Source organism: Dufourea novaeangliae, unplaced genomic scaffold (genome assembly GCF_001272555.1).
Source record: "Dufourea novaeangliae isolate 0120121106 unplaced genomic scaffold, ASM127255v1 scaffold11, whole genome shotgun sequence".
Taxonomy (NCBI): domain Eukaryota; kingdom Metazoa; phylum Arthropoda; class Insecta; order Hymenoptera; family Halictidae; genus Dufourea; species Dufourea novaeangliae.
This window is the reverse complement of record NW_015373895.1, coordinates 2,880,687-2,898,038: the sequence shown is the minus strand read 5'-3', so window position 1 is coordinate 2,898,038 and position 17,352 is coordinate 2,880,687. Positions and strand designations below refer to the sequence as shown.

General features: G+C 36.2%; 1 protein-coding gene across 1 annotated transcript; it reads right to left on the bottom strand.

The window, feature by feature from the left end:
- Positions 1 to 11,387: 11,387 nt before the first annotated feature.
- On the bottom strand, positions 11,388 to 14,832 carry LOC107190117. Its single transcript, XM_015578857.1, has 3 exons — positions 14,503 to 14,832; positions 12,592 to 12,713; positions 11,388 to 11,697 (listed from the first exon to the last, which is right to left on the bottom strand). Exons 1-3 carry the CDS (start codon positions 14,830 to 14,832, stop codon positions 11,388 to 11,390), a joined length of 762 nt encoding a protein of 253 aa, XP_015434343.1.
- Between the last annotated feature and the right edge of the window lie 2,520 nt (positions 14,833 to 17,352).

The window sequence follows — 17,352 nt, the reverse complement described above, 5'->3', positions numbered from 1 at the left end:
AAAGAGAAAGATCTTGGATATAGTAAAACAGATCTCTGTTGGCAGATATGTATTTATAGAACGTCGAATTTCTCTCGATATCAATGATAACATGGCGTTAGTGCAAACATAAATATGAACATATTTTGTAAATTGAACCGAAAAGAAAGCGTCATTGCGGCGAGCTTGTCCAGCGCATCCAGTTGGTAATTATCGGGTCGAATTCGGTCAGCGTTACCGGGGACTTGTAGGTAAGCTTTACGTCGCGGGTAATCATCGTGCCGACACCTGTGAGCCACCTCGCGCAGTTATAGCGGCATCACGTTCTAGCCACGGCCAGGACTTTGTCTAGCCGTGTGCGTTCTCGCTCACACCAGAAGAACCGTTGCTGGTGTTACGTACGAAGTCACTCTCGTGATCTCTTAACCCTATCGAGAGTTGGAATGCATCCGGCCAGATTACGTAATTGCCCACAGGGTGTTATGGCGTGGCCAGATTTTCTTAGAAAACAGTTTCCGTTGAGGAACAGGCGTATCCCCCACTACTTTTAGACCCGATTTTCGGGGTATAAAAAGGGACGCGTACAGCTCATCCGCGGGTCACACTCGTACCGGAAGTCTAGCTAGTGAGAACGGATATTAAAGTCCCTTTCAAGCATTTTTAAAAGTAAGCTAAACTCTGTACAACAAACCCCCGTATTTCTCAGTGCGTGAAACCCGAAAACGTTGGAATTAGCTTCCACGACCACAACTTACAGTAACATTTGTAAAACCTTTACCTTCTTGAATATACTTTTTATACATTTATATAGAATTTCATCATGCCGATCAACTTAAGGTGACGTTTAAACGGACAATTTGTAGCGCCATAGGTCACAAATGCCAGTACTAAAACGAGTGCCGGAAATCCGGGATGCGTTTAAATTTCGGAACAATTTGTAATACACAAGACAGTGAATGACTGGCGGCTACTGTATGAGATCGTGTATGATAAGTTTGAGTTATATTAAATTTGATATTAGGTGTTCGCAATTTTAAATATGTTTATTAAATTTATTACATAATATACATGCAGTATGTAATAAATTGAATAAACATATTTAAAACTGCAAACAACTAACATAAACTTTATTATAACACAAATTTATCATATACGATCTCACACAGTAGTCGCCAATCACTCAATGTTACGCTAAAAATGTTACTCAACATACATACAATATATGTATAATAAATTTATTAAATGTATTTAAAATTGCGAACAACTAATATTAAATGTATTATAACACAAATTTATCACACACGATCCTACACAGTAGTCGCCAGTCACTCAGTATCACGCTCAACATTTTACACAATATACATATATCGAAAAATGCGACATTAACGCCATTGGTGACGAGGGCCAGTAGCTTATGACTGATCATAATATTCTAATGGGAGTTAACAGGCCCTGCTCTGCTCCACGGAGCTCTCCTATTTTCCAATGATGATATTTGTTCCTTCTTGTTGGGTGTGGAGATCCCGATCCCACATACATGTAGCTAATTATTACAAGTAACTATTATAAGTTACTTCCAATCATCTATCCTCTGACTCAATTTTCACAAAATGTCAAATGTCAAACGTGTTGCGCGACAGTAACAAATTGTGAATATATTCATAAATAAGAAAACAAAAAAATCAATTTGAAATATAATAAGAAGGTTTTGGTTGTAGCAACGTTTCTGACGTCTTTAATAAGATATTTAAATGTTGGCAAACTTTGGGTGGGCCAATGTTGTATTATCAGTGTAAATTTCTTGTTAATTAACCAACTATAATAATTATAAGCCCAACATTGGATATTCGTTGGCAAATTGTCATAACTTTTGTATGCAAAAACACTATATCCCAACTAATTCTCAACTGTTGGATACCGTTTGCCAACCATAAATGCTACTAGGGTACATAGTGTATTATACGAAAGGGCACTATTACAAATTCATTCCCAGCGTGTTTCAATTGAGTAGTATAGGTAGTTCGGGCGACGCCAATGTGCGCGTCGAAGGGCGGCAGTCACACATCGTCGCTCGTTAAGTTCAAAATCGCGGGACAATTCAAAGAACCTCTGTACACCTTTCTTTCTCCCGCGTCTATTTCTCTCTGTCGCGTATTCGATCTGGTTTTTCGCAATGTCAGCAGCCCGAGAACTGACTTCCTGGACGCATTCCTGTGTACCTATATGGGGCCCTATATCCAGGACCGATGTCCACGTCCCTCGCTCGAAGTGGATGGTGGCAATGGTTGGCTGGTACATTGGCGCAGGTGTGGCGGCACGAGTTCCACAAAGGGGCCTCCGTAGATGGTACAACCTCTGCTCTCGGCACACCGGACCACGGAGGACTTGACTTTTTAAGAGACCCGCGCGTTCCCCTGCCAGGTCGCCGGAAGAGCCGTGTCGGCCCAGGCCACCTGGGAGCCCTTAAGAACGTTGTGCGCCTTCTTGTGCCGCCCGGAAGAATTAATTATGCCAGCGACCGGCCCGTTAGCTCTCCAACATCGGAAAAATCGTTTCGATGGAATGCGATTCGTTCCAGCGAAATGTCTGACCGTTTTCAATGCTCGCCGATTCGTTGATTTCAGTCGATTGCGCGCGAAGCAGTTTCACGATCAGGAGAAAATACGAGCTTATCCTTGTAACCGTGGATCGGTGTCGTTGGATTGGGGACGCAACTTATAATTGAAACTCCTCATACCTTGTATGCGTTGCGATTAATAAAAACGAAGTGATATAATATTATCTGTAGAAGGATGTCTTTCTTTTAAATTAGGGTGTAAATGGAAGATCAAATACTTTAGTGACAAGCAATATTACCCGACTAACAGTCTCCGACCATCATAAAATTCATTACAAGAATAGAACGTTACAAAATATTAGATATGTGTTTATTTTCATATGCTAATATTTATGAATTTACATTAGTATCACAATGGATAATATCTACGAGTAAAGATTCTAGGCCACAAGTCAGAGTTTACTGAGCATGGAAATTATGAATTGAGTGATGTTACCTAAACCAAATGTCCGAATAGTGATGTCTAAATATGCCTACGTCCATAGGTATTTATATATTTAGTAGAATTTCATTAACTTTCTTGTGTTATCATTATCATGTCAGTGTCTAGAAATGTAATTATCAGAAACTGATAGTACTGATATTATGTATAAAATGCTTTGGGGTGGAACTGGATGTTGAAAAACTGGTTATGAAATTTATAAACAAAACATTGAATTGTCAAAACAATATTGTTTTAATAGATGATCAATTTAGCAAATTTTCCCCTAGCGGAAGCCGAGTTTGCTCGTCGATGTATCTACTATTAGAATACAGATGATAATAAATTCATAAGGTGTGACTTTTGAAAGTGTTATACAGGGTGTTAATAAAAATGACTATTCACAGGGTGGATTTTGTATACTAAATTAAGATGAAAATCAGGAAGGACGAAATTGCTTTCAGGCTTCTTTTTCGTGTTATTAGTTGTTGAAAAAGTGATCACAAAACAAATGTTCTGTTTATGACATTCCCCCTTTTAAACCATTCCTACTACGATTGAAAAATTTCTGATATAATTAAAAATATAAGAAAATTTGGGTGTTCTTTCTTAGCTGAGACACCCTGTACTTTGACAGTTTGAAAATTTCTACTGTATGATTAAAACTACATACAATTTCATTCTATTCATTTTAGTCTACCAAATCGTCGTCAAAATCAATCGTTTCGAGCAAATGACAATACAATGTTTAATTTGCATCAGACTGAATAAGAAACAAATTTTCCATTGACAGAATTAAATCTCCATCTCGAATATTAGACACGCAGAATCTTATGTAACGTCGCGCGTACCGCGAAAACAGCCTGAGAGAATAGCTGGACCGAAAGATCGCGATCTTCGCCTGGCGTGTATCTCACACCGGTTAGAAGTCTATTCTTCAGCAGACTGCAAGGAAGATCTCAAGATAGCTTTGTGTCGGCCAAGTGCGTAGCCCCTTGACTTGAGTTTCAACCAGCTCGGCATAAAAGTACGACCACCTGCGAAATCCTGCTGACCTTATGTGTTACTAAATCTAATCACATCTTTTCTTCGCTGTCACAGACAACGGGCGGTTACTGCCCACTAGTCGTAACAGTAACATTCGATCATTTTTGCAACAAACAAGTCAATTTCAGTGATCAGTATTAGATGTAAATATTTAGAGTGTCTTCTGATGTCAAGTAAGACATTACATAGGTACTAGAAAAGTAAGTTACCCCATTTCACGAAAAATCTATGAACGCTTAAAAAAATGAGAGGAAATTTATTCATAATCTTCAAATATTTTTTTGCTTTTCTACTAATTAGCGTACAACTAATTTTTCTATTCTTGTGCGGTAAAACACAACGTCCAAATTTTTAAGTTTTTCAAACTTAACTGTTTCAAATAAACTGAAAAATTTCAGCAAAAGTTGGTGCGTTTAGATGTTTATAATATAAAAACAATTTACTTAGTTTTGTCCAGGAAAGTCCGCAGAATTATTTCATGTCGAAAGCAACTGAATAACTATTACTGCAAAAGCACAGAAAATCTGTAAAGTTGAAAATTTACAATTTCTTCTTAAATCGATTTTTTCGAAAACTGTATATCCTGGAAAAAATAGTTTGCAGATCCGTATGTAGCTCGAACAAATACAATGTATATAAGAAATGCCTATTGAAGGTTGCAAAATTTTTTACACGTTGAACAGTGTTTATACATATGTAAGACTCTTTACATCTCGTGTATTCTTCTGTAATATGTACCTAATCATGAGCTGGTAATTTCTTCGGTCATTGATTCCATTTAAAGTCATCGACACGTGACTCCGACCGGTCCTGTAATCCAGTTTTGTCTCGGCCCAATCAAGCCACGGAACTTAAGGTATATCCGCGGACGACAAGACAACGACCGGTGGTGAGGTTCTGATTATTATCGCAAGATCAAGGACGTCCACCAACGCCGTCGTCTGTATCGTTACAATCGAATTCGTGACCACAGTACATATATCTCGCGGGGACCAGCTTTTTATTGCCTAATTGATTTCTTTTTAATTGCTCCGCCACAGGAAAAAATGTCACGACCTATCGGCTTGTGGTTCACATTTATCGAATATCCTGAACAAATCGAATTCAATTGATTACTAAATACAACCCGAAACCTAAAGCAATTGTGGCTAGTAACGTTTTTATAAAGTTACTGTCTTTAGTTTTTCAATGAATATTTACAATATTCAAGATTTCATTTCTGTCCCACCACAAATTCGCTCTAACTTATTACAAAGACTAATTTTTTCACAGTTCTTGCTCCTGGTTCCAGGTATTTCACAATTAAATATCATATCAAATTATTTTAATAATCTCATATTCTTCTTCCTCTGATATTATTTAATAACTTATAAGAACACCCTTTGAAATTCTTGAAATTACTATTCTATTCCGTGTGCATTAAATAATATGTAGTTTCGTCATTTTTGTATACAGGGTATTAATCAAAATGTGGGATATTTTCAAAGAGTGGATTTGTACATTCAAAACTAAGATCAAAATCAAGAATGACGAAATTGGGTTCGAGACTCAGTTTCCGAATTAATTCTTGACAATACGGGTGAAATACGTCTGTCGTGACGGGTTATACAGAGCGATCCTCTGACTGCAGTACTGGAAAGGCATGCCGCCTGCTTTGTCGTTTAAGAGCCGTTAGCTACCCCTACTGAGCAGCATACTAGCAGGCGGCATGTCTTTCCAGTACTGAAACGAGAGGATCACATTTTACTACTACATAAAACCATTTCTAAGCTGAATCACAAACATGACCGATGACTGTCAGACCAGTAAGACCTATCTAGAACGAATCAACTACCACTCAACTAACGTGCTGAGAAACGACGTCTCGTGGCACTGCAATAATTTTTTTCTCAAATTTCCTGGAATATTGTCACGAAGGTAAAACAGTTTAACAGGTTTTTATACTTCCCATAAACTACACTTTATTACAATTATAACACTTAAAATAATACTGGTAGTTAGATCAATACTTTCTGCGGTAGTCGTTTGATGAATGAATCTGTCCTGCTCGGCTACGCTTCTTATATACAATGGAGGACAAAAGTAATCGTACACCCTTAAGAACGGAACACTTTTTTTCAAATTGGTCCAACTGACTTGAGTTCTTTTGTGAAGTTAGGAACATTAGTTTACTAAATGATGTGTAAAAAGAATTTGAAAGAATTGCAATTGGTCAGAATAGCGAAGAAAATAGTAAAGATTGCTTCTTACAACTGTTTTATTCGAGACTGTAATGAAAATTTAATAAATACATTTCGACGATTTTTGTTAGTTATACACATGTTGAAAATTTCATCAAAATCGGTTAACGTTCCTACGAGATACAAACGATTAAAAATGTTGAAAATCACAGTTTCTCGCAACTTTTCACCTACATCTGTAGTATATCTAACCATTCTTACATCTTTTGATGCCTGTCGCTTGTTTCTGTATCAATCGATTTCAACGAAAGTTTCAGTATGTATATAACTAATATATGTAAGTCTCCGACATGTATTTATTAAATGTTCATTACAGCCTCAGATTAAAAAGTTGTAACAAGCGACCTTGACTATTTTCTTCGCGATTCCGATCATCTACAACTTTAAACAATTTTTTTTACACATCATATGGTCAACTAATGTCTCTAACTTCATTAATAAAATAGCGAGTTTCAATTGTCCGTGTCAAAAACCTAGCATTCCAAATATCCTAACAACTAATCAAACGAGCTGACAAATGAATGACATCCTGAAAATTTATTAATAAATTTAGCACAACCCATTACATTAGCATTATTTGTAATTCATAGTAAAATGATTAACAATTATCTTAACCTGCTTTGCTTTATGAAGTGGCAAAGATTAATTAAAACTGATCTTTCTGATTCAACTGTCATGATGGAAGTCTGATTAATTATTTATGTAAAATAGTGTTATAGAATCTATGTAGCAGAAAGTAGAGTCAGCGGTGATACCTATTATCTCCCTTATCTTGCATACGTTTTCCGGGTTGAAAATTTTTATTTTATCACTTCACGCGTGAGCTCACTTCACGTTTTAATTCACTGCTCCAATGCTTTCAATATTTATCCTGTCGACGTATGCAACGAAGTTTTATTTATCATTAAATGCTAACGGAACGAGATCTTATTGACCAAAACAAGTTTCTCTTGTCCGCTATTAAACTTTACTGATGCACAATATTTAACAGTGATTCTGACCGCATTCCTCGGTAACTGACGCTACATTACATCGTTCATGCTCTGATTAGCGTAAGTAACCAGGATTTGCCTATCCGGTGACAAATATATGATTACAATTAATAGAACTACTTGGAAACTTGTTAATAATTCAGTTGTATGGAGTCTGAAAAGGATGCATGTTGTGTTTACCAATGTAAATAAAAATGTTTGTATACAATATTGGCAAAATTCATACTAGAATCAAAGCAAAATCATTGTATGAATAATAGTAACAACTTGAACTTTTTTCATACATAGCCTTATATCCAAGAAAAATGAATTTAAAAGTATATTAGATATTCGCGCACTGAAGTATCACTGGTTGTTAACTTATATTGTAACCGTACGTATTTGTATATCGACGTGGTCATAGTAGTAGTGACTCTCATAGACAGACCGAATCCCCACCACCGCAGCTTCGCGACACGCGGCCGTCGTACGAGGACCCACGAACGTCAGGCGAGGATCCACGAATTTACGGCATCCCATCTAATTACATTGCATGAGTGCGCACCGATCCCCACTCAATCACGATCGAAAGAGATAAATGCGAGCAATCTGGCATCACTGATGCGAGCTCGTCGATCTTCGCTCTATGTCTGAAAACGATCCAGACAAGTCACGCATCGGGAATAGAGTTCGTTAGGCGAAAAACGGTACGTAATAAAGAAGTCAAACCAATTTGGTGTACAGAGTCAAACCGCCTCTTACATCCTCACGCGGACGCGCCTCAAACCGAGGAGTCACGAGCACAAACCGCGCCGTAGAACTGCCGATACGAGATCGAACCCGTAGCAGTTATCGAACATCACAGCGTAAAAGTCACTAAATTCAAATCATGTTTAAATTCATCTATATTAAAGAAATATAAAAAAATAATCATTTGAAGTGTAGAAAATCATAACATGAAATTTGGGTTTGAGTAGCGTACGGTGAACCGGACACCGAGAAGAATTCGGGAAACATTGTAACAGAATAATTAAAATCATAATTCAAAGCACAAATACATGTGCAAATTCGAAGTATCATATCATAGTAACGTCAAAACGGCTGATTTACAAATATTTTTTGCGTAACGTTATGAGTAAGCTAAGATTTGCAACCACTATATCAATAACGAGAATCGATCACAGTTTCGAGCTGGCAACGGAAGAACTGATCAGACCACATTTCGTGCCCTGACTGCATTCCTCTTTCAAAATATTCAAATTGTATTTCAAACATTGGTCACACCGTTAAAAAGAAAGGAAATATTTGAGTGGCCTTCACCTGGAACATCCCGTATACCTGGGTATATCTGTTATGTGTACACCAACGGCCAAAAGTATGGGACCAAGTCTGATAATTAAAGAAAAAGGAAAATATTATTCTACAAAGATTTGATGAAAATAAGTTTTAAAACTGATTGGAAATGATTTGTATATGTACTTATTCCGTAACTTTTATTATATAATAACAGAATAATAAGTTACTGTTCTATCAATCATGAACTGTACTCCCATACTTTTGGTCTGTTGTATATACATATCTAGAAGTCTGCAGAATTACTTAAGTGGAAAAAGTGACCAATCTCAGCAACATCAAAAGTGTCTTAAACAACTTCTTCGCAACAAGACAAAGGAATCTTTATAGAATGGACATTGAAAAATTAGTATGAAGGTAGCGTAATGTAATAGAAAATGAGGCAAAATACACAGACGGCCGATAATTTTGATTACTTTTTTATAATTTACCTTCTACAAATATGAAAGGAAACTCACATTTCTTATGGCGATACCTGATGCAAAATGTAAACGCTGTATTTGAAATTGTCATTGAAATTACTTTTTTGGAATACTGTGTATATTTTAACAGATCAAGCAAAATCTATTGCGTACACGAAGCAATCTGAACCGATAGTTCTCGTGGTGGTTACACTTGAAACTGAAGTGGTGGCCGTATAAATATCCACTGGGCTTTTTCAAGACCATCTAAATGCATTGGCTGATTCATTAAAATACAGGACGAGTAATCTAGAGACGATCATTTATCATAACTTTTCGCAAAGGCTCCCTTCGTTCCCCTACGTTCGCTGTGTATGCGTGACCGGTGACTTCTTGTGAACATGTTCCAGGTAATTGAATCACGGTCTCTGAAAGCACGTACAAGCCAGTAGAGAGCACAGAAATCAAGTTTCTAATCATTTTCTGGAACGTACGAAATCGTAACTTATGTGGAAGCTGGCATAAATTGCTGAAGAATCCTGCCTCATTTTATTCGTAAATATTCATACCCTGATGAATTAATATTATGTTTTTCTCAATAATATATTTTCTAGTAGTGGCCTTCTTGTTAGAATAAAAGAGTTTTATAATTTCGTTTTTTAATGTTTTTTAATACATAATTGAACATGTATTTTTCAATTTACGTATTATCATATAGATTTACTACAGTATCCAAGAGAATTTGATAGTTTGTTGAATTTGAAGAGTTTGCTTATTTCAAATTTTGACAACATATAAGATATCTCATAATTCATAACATAGCTGATAAGGAGACCATTTCACGCGTAAAAGTAGGTTGAAATTTAAAATACATTACTTTATGTGAACTTTTGTATACAGTTTATCTCAGTTAACTTCATCACCTCGAATAATAACTTAACGGTACACTTTACGAAAATTTTGAGGCGTGGAACTTATACGGCATCAACGGGCACATCTTATAAGGAATATACGAGTATTTCGTTTTAAGATAATAAGGGAAATACTATCAGATCAATTGCGAAATAAAGATAAAATATAAGCGAAAGACAGACACGCCAGGCTGGTGAAATTGCTCTTCAACTACGGAACACAAGTAGTGCGTAAAGGAGTGTATTGTACGAAGTTGACGAAATGTACAACGTGTTACCAAAAAGTGTAAGATAGTGTAACAAAATACCACCATTTAAGCCAATGTTGAGGCAGTACGTTATGGAAACCGTTCAATGAATGAATCATATGAATGAATGATACATCCTTGTTGACGTCTTCTTATATTTTATTTTATTTTTATTTGTTTTTGTAGAAACTGTAATAGCTGAGAAAGCTAATAAAGTGCAATCAATCAAACCCTCTTCTTTTTTCTTTCCTTCTCTCTTCCAGCTCCTCTCTCCCTTTCTCATCATGATATGCCGTTAACTGCTTTTCACCTTAAGCCGACGCATTTCTGTCGATCGAATCTTCTTGCTGTCTTGAATACCTCGCATTATGTCTCAGAGGTAATCTTGGTCAAGGAACTTCACTCTACATGTATCAGCCCTTGAAATCATTCTTCAACTGCAAATTCTAGTTAACGTTATTCTAAAAGTTATATTGTATCTTTATTTGATATGACATGCACATCGAAAATTGAGAAAAGTGGAATTAATAGTTATGTAAATATGTTGCCGTATAAAATAGAAATTGGAAGTTAATAGTTTCAAATTGTTATAAATAATTTTTAATCGGTGTCTACAAACTTTTAGTCAGGGAGGAAATGAATAATTTACAATCTTCTCAATTTGTACTACATTTTGGCAAATTCTATACTTTTCCAACTAATAATAAGACAACATATTAGAAAAGTTAATGCACGATAATACTCTAAAAATTGCTTGCCCTTGCGAAAATTCAACCGCAGCTGAGAATGTCTGCATTCATGTTGAGATTTGTTACCTCCCATTTTTTTAATACACACCTATATTATGTAATTTCGCAATTGTGTAACAATAAATTTAGAATTCCTTGTCCATGGAATAAAATTTTTATACTATTCCAAATAAAAGGTTACATGTATAATTCGAAGCCGTTAAATGTTTACATTCAACGATAAATTAACCAATTTCTTGAAACTATTCCACTGATGATAATCTTAGTGTTTCTATTAGCTATAATATTACGCATTACACAGTTTTTCTTAATATTGGTTTAATTTTCCGATATTGAAAATTATGTAAATTTATTACAATTTTTCAATCGGATGCACTAGACAAACTTAAGCAAACATCTTCTCACGAGATAGAAATTACATTTTCATGTAAATAAGGAATTCAGTTTCATCTATTTCTTCTTGCCTTTCTTGCCTTTCTTCCCTTTCCCTTTCTTTCTGCCTCGCGCCGCTCGTGGATCTACTAAGGGTTCGAATGGTGGTTGTGGCGGCGGACTCCCACGAGCAAGGTATTGAGCAACTGGGGAAACTCCAACAATACCTCTGACCAAGCTTTTCGGTGAATCAGCATCTAGATTCATCGTTCGATGTTGGCCAGATGAATTTGACTTCTCCTTGAAGTTGCATTTATACTCGTCTTCCCCAGGACCGGTTTTGAAGAAAAAGCAATCGGGCACAAGAGCGTAATATGCCATCATGCATCTAAACAGCACAATTACTACTAGGTGTCTGGTTATAAATTACACGACAATTAATCTTAATTTATTACACTATGATTAAGAAATTATCGTTGTTAGAATTATATTTCCAATGTACTGAGAGGATACAAAAATAGAAGCTGAATTATATACTGAATTCATCATAACAAACGGATAATAAATTGTTGCGAGCTTAATATCATACAATTTTTTTAAACGTCAGGTCACGGTCATATGTAATTATTTTATAAAAATTTAATACTTTAAATTTCATAATCTCATAGTTGTCTCGAATGAAAATTCAACGCCTACGACATTATGATGTTGAAATAACTTTTGATCCAGAGATGAACATTTGGCAATTATTATATTATACTGTTGAGTTTTGGTCTTTCCTCGGAATTAATTTTTATTTGTAATCAGAAATGCATGAAAATGTGCATTCGAACAAAGTTATGTACACATAGGTATAGTAATAATGTCATAAAGCTAGTGATAAATGAGTATGTGGCTGTCATATATGACCATACATATAATCTCTCAACATTTTCTCAATAATATGATTACATTATATAACAATGAAAACCCTTATGTATAAATATATATTATATTTATACTATTTTAGAACATTCTATGTATATAGATGTTATTCATCCATTCAGCGGTTTATTTTTCCCTACGGAGGGTTTAATTCGAGAAAAATAGAAAAGCTCTTTCCAATTTCGTCGACGATGCGCGCCGGCCACTCGGTGGACCGTGGCTCGTTAACTAAATTTCGCGTAACAGATGTTACTAATAAAAGACTAATATAGTAACAGGAAATACAAATATAAACCTCAGTAGATTAACTAATAAATTTATAATTAACAAATAAACTGTTAACATATCTTTGTAGTACCTTCCCATATTTGTAACGGTAATAGTGGCACCCAGTTGACCCGCGAAACTATTACCGGGATCTACAAGATCAAACGGTCCTCTAAATATAAAAGACTTCGGATTCTGTATCATCAGCGTATTCTGTAAAAATCAGAAGTTTAACGTATAACAAGTGTATACGTACTAAAGGTCAAATCATAACGATAGGGTATTGTTTTTGTATGGAATCTGTGGAAACAAAAATTTGATTCCGAGCTTGTAAAAAAAGAATAGAAACGGCAATCTAATAGTATTCACTCTTCGGTTTTCTCATACCTATTCATAAAAAGATATGTTAATGAAAATAAAAATTCATATGATTTTTATTTTCATTTCTTGGATTAGTTGTGGAACATTGCTAATATACGTTTATGTGTTTTTAACTGTAATAAATGAATTGAAATACACTAAACTCTAACTATATTGCCATGTTCGGGGCTGTGGGAGAGTAAGATGGCAATGAGTTCAGAGCCCCCTTCATGCTAAGTTCTGTCGCCATGACCTCAGCGCCTGCGCAAAAGCTGGATCGTGCTAGTGCGCTGGCGTACGCAACGTGGTAGGAGAGCGAATTTGTGTGCACGAAAGTACATGTGAAGGGAAAGTGCCTCGTGTGGCAATGTATTCAGTGGCAATGTAGTTAGAGTCTAATATATATGTATAGCGTGAAAAATTTATGTCTGAATATGTATGAATATACTCGCCGTTCAGCGCACGACGCTGGCCGGCTCGAAAAGTATTCATGTTTCGAGTAGGTATCAAATAGGTATCCATACTTTTGGGTAGATAATAAGTAGGTATCGATTCTTTTTGATATCTACGTCTTTGATATGTATCAACACAACATTGAAACTTGGGGAAACGGTATCGGTAATATCGATACAGTATCAGTCATATCATTAGGTCCAAGTCTATTTATTCCGACACAATGGGATTCTGGAGTATTAGAGTCAATAAATTTTTCGCCAGCACTACAATGTATGCTCTTGTCTTTTTTCGCAGGAGAAATGGTTCTTTTGTAACCAGATTAAGACGTATAACGAAATGTGGTTAATGTATATGGTAATCGTCAATATTTTCACAAGGTTTATAGCATAACTTGTTAGACCAAAGCTCCAAAGAACTTTCTTAAGCCAAATATACAAAAAAAAAGGTCACGTTGAGTGTTTGGTGGCCTATATCTGTTGTATTTTCTTATATCTGGGTAGAATTAACACCGCAAAAAAGTACTGTCACGATATCGTTGAAATACATCAGAAATAATATCGCACCTTTCGCCCCTTTATTGCTGTTTCATCAAATACCTCGACAACTTCATACAAGAAGCTCTTACAAACATCTTTGAAGAATTCTTCGACCCTAATACTCACATTAGCAAAAATGTGTACATTCTAATGATTTTCACTTCAATTAATATTGTACCATTTATTCTGAACAGAGTTATATTGTATTGAACTCTGCGACTGAAGGCCGTACTTTATTTTCGAAGAACTTAGTAATGCAAAAGGCATTTTTTATTCCAATCTTTTCCCTTTTTTTTAATTACTCTTACAAACGCCTTATAGTTGTCCTAGACTTTGTTGGTCAAACTATACTTGCATGGTATATTTACGATAAACTGTTAAACACGATTTGTGTCTGAGAGGCATACATAAAGTGTGAAGGGATAATATTAATGGATTGTAGAAATTTCATACCTTATCTGACATTCCAAAAATTTATCCACTTTCTTGCTAGATCCACTTTGTAAACGAAGATTCATGAATCATAAATAAAGAAGATATGATTTATTAAACATAAATATAGTGGAAACTGTATATGAAAATCTACATTTCGTAAATACGTGAAGAGTGTGATATATATTAACTGAATTACACTAAAAATTGTTTCTTACTAAATCACAAGCACAACCGGAGAGATAAGTTCGTACGCTGCAAATAGGGAACTCATCATTCACTCTAAAAACGCCAATGTATAAGGGTAGTCTCTTCATTATTTTAACTAATTCCTCGCACAGCACTGAAAAGTGGCAGGCTTGACCACCTTTAAACTTGAATACATGGATGTCATTTTTACGAGATCGGCTGTGCTCAAAGACCTCCATGGGCGGTAAATTAATGATGACGATTTTTGTGATAAGCGATGATCCACCAGTATCAGTGTACGTCTCTTTGTTCAGCATCAATTGCGATATATAAACATCGAAAAGGTATAGACCATACATAACTAACGCCTTATTGCTTTCTTTATAATTTCCTTTTTCGTACTAGGTTATGATAAATATTTACTTGTGAATTTCACGAACTGAAGTTGCAGCTGTGACATATGAATATTTCTTATTATGTATATGTAATCGGCTGCAACCAAACCCACCCATTAATCCCTGAAAAACGTTATGCGTCATGTTTCGATCCGAAGATCACTGATAGAACAGAATGTAGTACCGTTAGTATACGCAGGTGTCGCCACAGTCTTCAGTCAGAAAATTTCAAACGTGCACGCAGAGACCCGCAACCACTGTCGTCCGTCTTATGTACTCGATGTAATCGCGTATATGTCGATATCCATTGCTCTGTTGGTAATTCTCGATAATTATCGGTACGTTAATTAACCATGGGGACCACCCCACGCCAACACGTATTTCTCACACACCTACACCCACCCCACTCTGTCGACCAAAACGTCCAGGACGCAATACATACGGAATCACGTTGAACTCGCATACTATTCATTACAGAAAGCGCGATGTGATTAGAACAATCTAATGGAGATCATATAACGATTACGGCCCTATAATTTTCACTTTTCATGCATATACTTTCAATGTTACAATTATTTATATTTTATACATCAAGGTTAAGCAAAAAGAGTGCAAGAATAATAAATTAATAAAGTTTATAATTAGTTGTTTCTAAGAATCTAGAACTAAAAAATCAAGACACTTAAATTTTGAAAACTAGATATCGAAGACTAACGGTTAAAAATTTGAACAGAATATAGCCACCTTCTTTAAAGCTTCCTCTACAAATACGGTTGGGCCGATCTGTCGAACACAATACAAACTACTACGACTACAACTACAGGCGAGTACAGTGACAAAGTAGTAACAGAATGACTTCCCATCCGAAGATGCGGAGCCATTAGTAGTTGCCCTCTTCAATGACATTATTTTTGTCGGGCCTCTTCGGCATATAGCCTCTTCTTTTCTTCGACAGTCCACCCACCTGAAACCCTCAAGCTGCTCGGTTGTGGATGACCAACAACTCCAAGAGTCTGTATGATCGTACCACGAGTGCAATCGAGCAGGTCGTTCGTTTCGACAATCCTATCATTCCGACCGCGACCACGACGACGACCCCCTGGGGGTTCGCCGAATTTGAAGAATCGAAATCGAAATCGGAAGCAGACAGCATGCTCCGTCTGGACCAGTTTCGAATCGACGCTACAAATTATCCCGGTAGCAGGACTATCACGCGAAACCTACGCGAACCCACCCGAAAATGTGATAGCCTGCCCCGGCCCCTACCTACTTACAGTCTAATAGTACACATTCACACACCAGAGAGTATGCTACCTACCTACCTAGCCCTATATTTAAAAATAAATTCGCAAGACAGATTCTCACCAACACACAACACTCCACGGTTCTCAAGCATGCGCCCCGGTACAAATCTAGAGAGGACATCCCGGGACGCCTCCGACACCCGAACGTGATATTCAACTTGCACACTCTAATGTACGTACCATTTTCCTGAAATCGACTGGCAAAGGCTAGCATCCATTGCGAGATTAGAAAAATTATTTAAACAATATACGTATACTTGGTATACTTTATATCGATTATGTGTTAATTTTTTCGTCTGATAGCGAGAGACACGAAACCAGTACATATTCCATGGAAATTTTATTATAAGCATTATATAAAGCAAAGGTATATGTACGACCGATACCGGAGTTGTGAGAAATTGTTCCAAGGAACAACTACACATGAAATGTTAATTGATAGAAATCTAACCGACGCAATTCCACTGCCTAACAACCACACACACAAGTGGAAAATACGTCGTGCACGGTAAGTTAACGCATTGCCAGTCGCATATACATGTTATTGTTATTATATATGAAATCAAATCATCGTTCCCCGCTGCTCTCGCCCAATCAAGTAGCACCTGGGCACGTGAAAGGGTTTGAGCAACGAACACGGAATAATTATCCTGAAAATCCTGACTAAAACAATTATTAGTTTCTGCTCTTCTAACGGTCTAATATGTTCTCATTGGTTCTCACTTCATTTGCAACAACCATGACTCGACTTTGTATTAACAAGTAAGAAGATCCTAATGTAAATTCATTTTTAACGACCAAAAGACTCTACATCATGATTATGTAATAAGATATTTGACTCCATACATTGAACAACCCTTGGGCGATTCCATCGTCAAAGTCAATGTAAGACAAATAACATAAGTGTAACAAATCATGTCACTTTGACTCAGAAATCTACCTGTCGCGAAATGCCTTCTTGTACATGGTCTATAATATTACATTTGTCTAGAACGTTACACGTTCTAACTCAATCTATGTGTATCAAAGTACACTATTTAATTTTTATAACTGTCTTTGAGAAACGTGACAGTACGTATTTCTGATATATTTCAATACGCATAGTTAATCTGATAATATATATTCTTCACAAGTATTAATCTGAAACTTCTTTGCAGTAGTCTGGTATCATATTAAATCC

Bases quoted from the DNA above. Each gene is read 5' to 3' on its own strand.
- LOC107190117 (XM_015578857.1), bottom strand. From the start codon at position 14,832: ATGTATGGTCTATACCTTTTCGATGTTTATATATCGCAATTGATGCTG. The intron at 12,714-14,502 runs GTAAGAAACAAT...TGATTTTTACAG, and splicing joins CCGGTTGTGCTTGTGATTTA to AATACGCTGATGATACAGAA. The intron at 11,698-12,591 runs GTACTACAAAGA...TGTGCTGTTTAG, and splicing joins ACCGTTACAAATATGGGAAG to ATGCATGATGGCATATTACG.